Source organism: Rhinolophus ferrumequinum, chromosome 15 (assembly GCF_004115265.2).
Source record: "Rhinolophus ferrumequinum isolate MPI-CBG mRhiFer1 chromosome 15, mRhiFer1_v1.p, whole genome shotgun sequence".
Taxonomy (NCBI): Eukaryota; Metazoa; Chordata; class Mammalia; order Chiroptera; family Rhinolophidae; genus Rhinolophus; species Rhinolophus ferrumequinum.
The window spans coordinates 47,464,505-47,475,271 of NC_046298.1; the positions used below are offsets into that span (position 1 = coordinate 47,464,505).

The 10,767-nt window shown below is 46.6% G+C and overlaps 1 protein-coding gene across 1 annotated transcript; it reads right to left on the reverse strand.

Moving 5' to 3' along the window:
- Positions 1-438: 438 nt before the first annotated feature.
- Positions 439-3,959, reverse strand: LOC117035427 (T-cell-interacting, activating receptor on myeloid cells protein 1-like). The gene is made up of 5 exons (XM_033129289.1): positions 3,950-3,959; positions 3,566-3,667; positions 1,503-1,625; positions 1,078-1,368; positions 439-764 (listed from the first exon to the last, which is right to left on the reverse strand). Exons 1-5 carry the CDS (start codon positions 3,957-3,959, stop codon positions 439-441), a joined length of 852 nt encoding a protein of 283 aa, XP_032985180.1.
- Positions 3,960-10,767: the final 6,808 nt, after the last annotated feature.

Sequence of the window (10,767 nt, forward strand, 5' to 3'; positions counted from 1 at the left end):
TCTCAGCACTGACCATCCTCACCTTGATCTAATTACGAAACAGTCACTGACCATATGGGGAGACAACAGCAAAAAAGAGAATGCCAGAGCTCAAACGTAGAGTGTGTCGTGGCAGGAAGCAAGATACTCTCAGACAAATTCTCCCAGGAAGTGCCGTGAGATTTTAAAAAAAGACATTGCACCCATCTCCCTGAAGCAAAAGGCGGTGGAACATCACATTCTGAGAACGACAGAATTGTTGGGAATAAATCACTGTCGCCAAGCTAAATCAAAACTTTAATAGAAACAGAGAATGGTGGAAGGAATGCTGACAGTGGTGGAACTGATAATTGTGAAGAACAGCATGAGAAATCATCCAGCAATGAAGAAGAAAAACAAAGGAGTGGAAATTAGGAAATGAGAATCAGAATGACAGATCAAATGATCTATTTATAATTTTTAAAAGTCCTCAAAATCTTGCAGAATACCTGTCACCCAGATCGCAAGGTGATCACTGGGCTCTGAGGCCCAGAAAGGAGCCCTGGTCTGGAAGTACACACAGCTGTAGTTCCCAGTGTCACCGACTGTCACATTGTGAAGGGAGAAGTCTGTCTCCTTTCCTGCTGGACTCTGGAGCTGTATGGGTGTTGAAGTTCCTTTCTTCAGTAGAGCAAACGTTATAGACCCAGTCAAATACTCTGGCGCTTGGCACTTCAGGGTCACCTTTTCTCCTGCGGTCACCTTACCCCTTTTGTGGGCTTGGATGGAAGGTTTCTGGAAGTCTCCTGTAAGAGAAGGAAGGCTGTGAGGTCGTGGGGGGAAGCCTTGGGTCCCCCCTCAGCCTTGTTCTCCTGGCAGGGGTCCCAGGGAGTGTGGGAAGTGATGGACACCTGAGCTCACCCTCTTTGTGCTCTGATTCCAGGAAGGAGATTTCCCTCCTGCAAGCCCTGGATGAAGCCAAGGTCCTCAACTCTGTTCCTGTCTTTGTCCATCTCCCCCTCCCCAGCCACACTGGACATGAGACCCCCTGGGCCCTCTCATCCTCCCTCATCCCTGTGCTAGGAGGGCCGGACATCATTCTGAGCACCCTGTCCCCACCTGTCACTAGTAGTAAAAGGACATCACTGGGCGGTGACCGTATGTGGGGACTCCCTCTTCGGTAGTATTCACAGGCGTACTCTTCAGCATTACTGGTTTTTAGATCAGCGAGGTGAAACTCAGCCAGGCCCCCTGGGGAGTCAGGAGATGGCATGGACCTCACAGGACGTCCGTTCTTTCTGAGAACAAAGTTTCCATCCTTGGTAGGAGCTGAGCATCGCAGTGCCACTTGGCTGTTGGCAGGAACCACCGAGCTGGGCCAGGCACTGATGGAGGGCCTGGGAAGTGACTCTGGAAGGAAGCGGAGTCCAGGGCTGGGTTTGGTTCACTCACTGCTCTCGGAAGCCCATTTAAAGAAGTGAAAGGGGGAAATGGGGCCTTTGGGGGTGGAGGATGGAGGAAGGTTTAACTGAAGAAACACTCACCATTTCTTATGTCTCCTTGACCAACACAGAGCCCTGCAGAGGAATTGTCTGTGAGACATGAGCTCCTGCCTGGCGCCCATGTCTTCAGCCTGCTCCAATCTCTGAGGGACCATCCCAGGGGCTCTTGTTGAGGATGGACCCCTGGAGGTCATGCATATGGGAGTTCTCATTTTCCCCACGCTGGAATCTGGCTTCAGCTCTGCTCCGAGCTCCTCCATTATTCTCACAGAGGTTCTCTATGCTGCTGTCACCTCCAAGTTTCCAGGGCCTTTCTTGTTTCTGCAAAATTCCACAAATTCTCCAGTTTTCATCTTCTGTCTTGATCTTCTCTTAGTCTTACCATTTCCGTTAGGGTCTGTGTTATGTTTTCTACATCTCTCGGTCTTGGGGAGGAGGCGTAAATCATGAGAGAGATTATGAAAGCCTGGTGACAGGCGTGTGGCCTGAGGCCCTGAGTCGGCCTGAGTCTCCTGACAGTCATCTGTGATAGAAGAACGCTCGTATTAAAGGCTATTTGGTGCCTTGGGTAACATAAATTAAGACAGAACCATTTGGTTGTAATTTTTAAAGAGGGTTCATAGAAAGTTATGTATCTCATGCCATGGGGGACACAAGATGTTACTAAATGTAAGTAGCTGGAAGGCGAGGACTCCATGCTATTCACCTTATTATCCCGTGTTTTCACAGGTCCTGACCCATAGTAGGACCTCCACAAATGCACATTGACTGATGAGATGCTCCAGTTTAGCAATGATTGAGAGATCCTACCAGGTTGTAAAAAGATGCAGCCTTACAATACCCTCCTGTCTTCCTCCCACCAGCTTGACCCCATCCCTACCTCACACCATAATGATCCACGTCCATTGGGAGGGTAAGGAATTGGCTGAGACACAGAGGAAGCTCTGTTAGAGGAAGCTCTGTCACAGTGCCAGCTGTGACCACCTTAGCTTTAGTCTTTAAAGGTTTGTGATCCAGTTTTAGCCATTATGTGTTTTCATCCCTTGATATCCACCTGAGACAAAGTTCAGTGTTTGGTGCCCTAAAATAAGTCTTAAAAAAGCCAAACGATATTCCAGAAAAGGGGAAGACATACTTTCTCCCCTGTCTCACATACACCTGCATTTGTAGGATAGTCCAACCAATGGTTCTTATCTTTGCCTGCACACTGGGCTCCCCTGGGGGGCTAATTAAAAAGTCCAGTGGGCAGACCAAACCACAGGAAAATAAATCAGAGTCTTCAAATGGGGCTCAGACATCAGTACTTTTTGATGTCTGATACAAGTGATAGAAATTTGTAGCCAACGTGGAGAACCACCGCTCCAACTGAACTGGGGAAACACTGCTCACGGCCCGTAAAAGATACTCAAAATCAACTGGTTGATAAACAAACTTCCAAGTGAAAGCGATTACACACATTTCTGACCATTCACAGCCATCCTTCATTCATTCATTCATTCATTCATTCATTTAAATTTATTGGGGTGACATTTGTTAGTAAAATTATGTCGACTTCAACTGTAAAATTCTGTACTACATCATCTGTATATTGCTTTGTGTTTTCACCAACGTCAATTTTCTTCCTTTTTGAAATGCCAAGGGGGGTGGTCCACTTTTTGCCTGAGTGCTAAATTCACCTGAGAATATCATGCCTGAACACAAATATTATGATAATAGAGATACTAACTTAACAAGAAGTTTAGTTAGACATGTATTTCTAAGAACAGAAAGTTCCTCTGTTTTTCCTGTATGGAGGAACATTGGTGTTTCAAGGGGGAAAAAAGAAGTTACCAGGCTTTCTGCTACAAACACATGGATATGTCCAGAAAATTAAATGTTATGATCTGAAAAAGGGAAGGCAGTGGATTGTGCCATAGAACTAGACTGAAGTGTCAACCAGTCAGCATGACCATGGAGAACGGGAAAGGAGAAGAATAGAGAGCAGACGCCTCGACACCTGAACTCACTCAGAGTCTCCTGGGAGCAGCGTGACCCCAGCTCTGGACAGACAGCTCGGTCCCTGAGCATCAGAGCCCTGGGGCTTGGATCTCTGTTCCCCGGCCTACCTCTGCAGAGTGGGTGGAGCCCACGGAGCAGAGCCTTCCCCAGGTAAGGGGAGTGGACCACGCTGGGGGGGCAGGACAGCGCCACTTCAGATGTTACTGTAACTGGAGAGAAGGTGGAGACTAATGTCAAACACCAACGTCCTGTAACATCACGGAGCACAGTGAGCACATTTACTGGTGAGATGAAGTCTCCTGTATGGGACTGAGTTGATGTCTCAGAGAGTCAAAGAATATGACGCCTCCTTAAGTTGTCCATGGCTGTTGGAAAATCAGGGCAGAGACAGGGACTACAGAGTGAGAGTCCGGCTTAAGCGATAGAGTAGGCTTAGATAAGAAGAGAGATCATCAGAAAGCATCAAGAAGCAATTTTAAGTGAATCCCTACAGACCACCATGCTGTCGACGTGACATCACCTGGCTGAGTATCAAGCAAGATGCTAAAATATTCAGACCCTCGAGTCCTGCTCCTTGGACACCAGCCCCTCTGTCTGCTGACACTGCTGATGAGGATGGGGCCCTGTAACCCCCTCGAGAGGTCACGCTGGGTGACCCTCTGAGGCTTGAGGCTTTGCCCAGTGTACTTGGAAGGATACAGTGGGGTACAGAAGTGGGCCACCTGGCTGCTTATCAGCTCACCCACCACAGGACATCTCATCTTGTCTGGTCTCGTCTCATTTCATCTTTGCACATCACCTACCCCGAGATAAGAGGAGAGTCGTCTCAGAAGTCTTATAAGAGGTGCCTCGGGACCTGACAACAGGGACACGAGCTCTGAAGGATAGGAGAAGGAAGGGATATGCTTTATCCACTGACATGATGGAGAACGCTCTGCGGAAATTCCCAACAGAAATCGTGCCCGAGCCAAGGGTTCATTCCCCCATGGACATAACAAGACTTACTATACACATATGGTCTCTAATCATAAAGACAGCTCTACAGCTCGCTCTAATTATCCCCTGTACAGATGCAGATATCAGCCCTACCTCTTGTCATGTATTTCAAATGCAGCTCAAACAGCCTGTGCAGGGGGAGAGACTCCAAAACATACATGACTTCCCCGGAAACACGGTCAGAGAGCCTGAGAAGGGGAGCTCTTGCTTTTGCCCAGGTGGGGCTCTGGTAGAAGGAAAGCCCTGTGGACTATGTGGAGCCTCGGCATCGGGGAAATAGGGTGAAGGCTGAGAGCTAAGTCACTGTGACCAAACCAGGCCAGGCACCACACGCTGTCCCTGAATGAAGAAACCGGGGTTCCTGGGCAACTGCAAACGGACATCCTGAGTGCACCCAGCTGTACACCCAGGGACATTTATAAACAGCTTTATCGAGATATAATTCACATACCATAGAATGCACCCATTTCAGGTGTGCAGTTCAATGGCTTTCCTATGTTCACACATATGTGCACACATCACACAGTCAACTTTCAAGCATGCTCAGGGCCTCCCAGTGACATCCCATACTCTTTACTTGTCGTCTGCCTCTCCCAGCCCTCAACCACCGCTAATCAACTTTCTGTCTCTATAGACTGCCCTCTTCTGGACGTTCATAGGAATGGCATCAGATAACAGGTGCTCTTTGGTGACTGGTCTTTCACCCAGCGGAGTGACACCCCCCTCTTTCGTGTCCTTAGAATTTCCCCAGCCCAGCGTCTGTTCACCAGCCCAAGGACACTGCGGTTCAGAAGATCCCATCCCTGTATCCCTCTTAATTTCCTGTTATAGCCGAGCGGACACAGTAATGACTTGGGAGGCGACCGCCTAAACTTGCACTTTGACTTTTTTGCTCACTCTTTGCAGGATCCTCAGCCTTCAGTCTCAGGGGCCTCACTTATCACTGGGGGCCAGTTCCCATCACACAGGTTGTTTGAAAGGATCCGAGGGGTGTTTCCCACAGGCGCTCTGGGGGGTGATGTGAGATGGTGCAGTGACCGGATTCTGTCTATCGTGTTAATCATGACATGAGAAGGTCATTGCCCTTTCAGAGCACGTTAAGCCCTTCTGATCACAGAAAGGAGAAGAGCTCAGTTGACGGTGGACGTTGTTACCCCTCTATCACTGGCTAATGTCTGTGACAGGGAAACAGTCATCCATGGGCTCAGGAACTTGACAATGGACAGCATGAGGTTAGAATTCCTAACATTCCTGCATTGTATCGCCTTTCCATTGTATTATTTTTTCATAGTAACCTTTTTTTTTTTTTTTGGTAGATGACACTGGATTATTTAAAGTCTTACTATGTGTCCACTTGCAAATAAATGCATTGAAAGAAAAGGTGTTGGCTCGGGGTCAATACATTGTTAAATACACGAAGGTATTGTAAGCATAGTACACCATCATGAATGAGAATGTACATATTCGCATATTGAAAAACACTTGATTTGTACGTGGCTGTAAAGTGTGCAGCACAGCTCCTGTCATGTATGAAGCAATCAATAAATATACACCACGTTGTTATTTCTGCTGTATTCTTCACATCTCTCTATTAGTCAATCTACCCTTGTCTCGAATTCCAATATATCAATCCTAAGAATCTTACCAAAGCAGAGGAGGAAAAGGAATTCAGGGACCATACTGGCTGTTCTAAGGACTCGTCTTCAGTTTTACAACCACGGGGGAAGGAAAGCTTGATGTGGGTGGTGTCATCTTTGCTCCAACATGTCCCTTGTTTCCTCTCACGTGACCCACAGGTTTAATGCCACCACCACATTCATGAAATGAAACCAGGTAGTCTCACATCAACCATTTTGAAAATGACAGTGTTTTAGAGAGAGCAATAGTTTTGAGACACAAGAATGTGAGAAGATGCAGCCTCCCCATACGTCCATCCCCAGACCTCACCATCATCACCAACGTCCATTTGGTGAGGGCTCGATCAAAGATGCAGTGAGTCTTATTACGTCAACATCAGCCATAAAACTGAAAAGTTTCTGACCCATCTTTGCCATTATGTCATTTCATCTTTTGATTCTCCAAACTGGATGAAGGTTGCTGCCTGGTGCCCTAACACAAGCCTCAAAGAATCCCAATAGATATTCCAAAAAGGGGAAAACTTACCTCCCTCCCCTGTGCCACATACAGCTGTCTTTGTACAATACTCCAGCTCAGTTGTTCTTTATTTTGGCTACACATTGGCCTGCCCTGGGGGGCCACTGAACATCACAGTGGGCAGACCAGACCACAAAAGCATTGCATCGAGTTGCTTGGGATGGGGCTCAGGCAGCAAACTTTCAAAGTTTCCTGAGTGATGCAAATACTGAGCCGAAATGGAGAACCACTGCTTTAACTGAACCTGAAAAATTTTATCAAAACTGCAACATAGAAATTCAAAACCAGTTGACTTAGAAACTTCCGAGTAAAAGTGATTATGTACATCTCTGACCATTTGCAGCCAGCTTGCTATCAGTACCCGAATGTGGTTGATACAGCTTTACCTGGTGCTAAGATGTCTTTAAAATTAACATCAAGCCTGTTTACAAAGATTAGTGTAAAAAAGAGATTGAGCTAACTCAATGGATGTTGGTTAAGCCTGCGTTTCTAAGAGATTTCCTCTTTTTCTCCTGTGTGGACTAAACAGTTTTGTATCTCAGGAGTGAAAAGGGGGACGTTGCCAGGCCTTTGTGCTAAAATTGCATGGCCCAATTAAAAATATTACATTTTGGGCCGGCCCGGTGGCTCAGGTGGTTAGAGCTCCATGCTCCTAACTCCGAAGGCTGCCGGTTCGATTCCCACATGGGCCATTGGGCTCTCAACCACAAGGTTGCCAGTTCAATTCCTGGAGTCCCCCAAGGGATGGTGGGCTCCGCCCCCTGAAACTAAGATTGAACACAGCACCTTGAGCTGAGCTGCCTCCCGGATGGCTCAGTTGGTTGGAGTGTGTCCTCTCAACCACAAGGTTGCCGGTTCGACTCCCGCAAGGGATGGTGGGTCCCCTGCAACTAGAAACGGCAACTGGACCTGGAGCTGAGCTGCGCCCTCCACAACTAAGACTGAAAGGACAACAACTTGAAGCTGAACCACACCCTCCACAACTCAGATTGAAAGGACAACAACTTGACTTGGAAAAAAAGGCCTGGAAGTACACACTGTTCCCCAATAAAGTCCTGTTCCCCTTCCCCAATAAAAAAGAAAATCTTTAAAAAAAAAAAAAAAAGAAAAGAAAAGAAAAGCCAGACTCAAACTTACCATTTCCTCTAAAAAAAAAAAAATATTACATTTTGGAAATGGAAAGTAATAAATAGACACAAGGTGAAAAGACCCAAGTGTCCATCAAATGATAAATGGATAAATAAAATGTCTATACAGATGATGGACTACTATTCAACCATATAAAGGAATGAAATTCTGACACATGCTATGACATGGCTGGACTTTGAAAACATTATGCTATGTGAAATTAGCCAGACACAAAAGGACAAATATTGTTATGATTACACTTATAAAAAGTGCCTCAAACAGGCAGATTCGTAGAGACAGAAAGTAGAATAGAGATTGCCAGGGGCTGTGGGGAAAGAGAGGAAATGGGTTGTTGGTTAACGGTGATGGTTTTTGTTGGGGATGATAAAGTTTTGGGTGATGATGGCTACGTGACATTGTGAATGTATTTAATGCCGCTGAACTAAACACACTCACAAATGGTTAGAAGGATAAATATTATTTACATATATTTTACCACTATAAAAAAGTAATGTAATGGATGTGTTTGAGGTATTGAAAAGAAAATTCTTTCTCACAGTCAGTGAATCCACAGAGAATGGAAAAAGGGAAAGAGTTGAGAGAACAGATACCTGTGGACACCTGACCTCACTAGGAGCTGCACCTGGGAGGCAGCATGATCCCAACTCTGGAGAGAGAGCCTGGTCTCTGAGCACCAAAACCCTGGGAACCTGGACCTTTGTCCCCCGCCTGCTTGACAAAGAGGAAGTGGAACCCACAGCATTGACCTTCTCCTTTTCTAGTAGACCATGTCGGGTGAGCTGGTGGGTGCCACTTCTGGTCTCTGCATAGCAGGTCAAAGACCATCAGTACACATCAGCCTCGTGTCATGACAAAAGCAAAGCAGATGGTGTGAACTCAGGCACTTCTCCACAAGAGATGGTCAAGTCTTAGGGACTTAGACAGTCTGCAGGCTGTATGAGCTGCCCAGAGACACTGGGAGTCCAAAAGGAAAATAAATGAATTCTGGATGAGCAAATTATATTAGGTCTCTATCGTGTCAGGATGTGCTCTCTCTTGGCTCGTGGGACACTCCGAGGTCTGCAAGAATGCAGAACCCTTGAAATCCTGGCCGCCTCTCCATCAACCCCCTCATGCACTCCTCAAGACCCTCAGGGCCTGAGCACCTTTGAGGGAGAACAGGTGCCCCTTCAATGGTCTCCTGTGCTCTGTTAGCCCAAAGGAGAGCTTTGTTGAGCTTGATAGATAGTGGTCAGACACACTGCCAGGTCATACAGGGTTTATCATACACTCTCAGGCCCCAGAACATCTCATCTGATGTCATTTCTGTCTTCATCAGGACATACCCAGTGTGGCCCAGAAACCTGCTCAGAAACCTCATTGCTGTGGAAGCAACAGGAAGTCTAGTACGAGAGATGTGCTATCTCTCAAGGACAAAATGAGGAGGACAGGTTAACTTTCTCATTAAAGGGAGGCAGATAATGAATAGCCAAAATGTGGAAAGGATCAACAGATGGATGGATAAACAAACGTGGTTTGTATGTTAAGAGACTCTATGGATACACGGATACATAAATGGAATACTATACAGCCACAAAAAGGAATGAAAATTTTCAGACATGCATCTGGAAGGATTTGCTAGTGGAATCAGTGCCTAACCAAGTAAGAGGAGAATGAATGATAGAAGGAATAATAAACATAAAAAAGACCGTTTATCGAGCATGGAGTATGCCTTGCTATGTGTCATGCATACTTGAACCTGATTGTGAAGCTGACCCTGAAAGATGAGGAAGCTTTTAAATGTTGACCTGTGTTTCCCAGGCCCCGCAGACAGTGTGTGCAGGAGCTGAGTCTCCAGGCCACATGCATCCTCCTAAGATAAGCCTCTGATGTAGGCATGCTCTGTAGAGTGGCCTGAAGTCTTGGGGTCCGAAATTGTGGCAGCGGGACAAAGCCAAGTGCAAAGGACGATGCCACGGCAAGTTCTCCTGTCCTGATATTTTTGTGGATGTCAAGCTTTATTGATTTCTGAAAATATATATACTTGTCAATAAAAACCACCAGTCGGCTTCATTCTGGGCTCCGGTCTTTCATGACTGTGAGACCCCTGGCCTTCTGAGATTTAAACTGCACTAAATCTCTGTTTGTTTCTTTCTTAAAACTTAACCCAAGCCTCCCCTTCTCACACCCTCACTGCCCGTGTTGCGCTGGACACGACAATAAGGGACATAAATCAGGACCAGCTAAATGAAGAGACACATAGGGTGAGGTCTGGAAGGCTCCCCAAAGCACAGCTTCCTATATTTTCAGTGTGTGTCACCCTCCAAACACATCAAGGTGTGTCACCAACCAGGAAGCTCCCCCAGCCTCAGTGTCCAGGGTTTCCATTGGGCTGTCATTACACAGGTGCGGTTGATTGACTCATTGCCCATCTGACTGAGTCCCTCTCCAGCCTCCCTATTCCCCAGAGATCAGGCTGATAGCACCTGGCTCCACTCCCCAACCTTCCAGTCACACAGTGGGTCTTCCCCGCATGACCAAGCCCCCGTCCGGAGTCATCTCATTTGCATATTACTTTATGTAAATAGTGCTTCTCACATTAAAACAAATTTTTAGAAGGAAGCAAGTCTAAATTGGAGATTTGAGGTCAGGGATCCTCATTTGCCTCGTCCCCCACGGGGGAGGCCCCATCACCTGTGACGGGCCAGCCGCCACAAATCGAACAGTACCTGAATGGGGGAGTGGGAATGAAAAAAGACACTCACACAAAATGATGATGCGGCCGGTCTTCAGTGATCCTGAAGCCCAGAGTTTACTTTCCTTTACCAATTTATACCACCTGTGTACGTGCAGCTTAACAATCACGAGTGTGCATTACCTCATTGAGAGTAAATTTTTAACTTCTACATAGAAACTACAAAATCACTGAAACTTCCCCAAAGTCATTTTCTCAATGACAAAGCCCACCAATTACCCTGATAATCATCAGTGATCTGTGTCCGGGAACCGGCCACTCCCACCTCATTCCTCA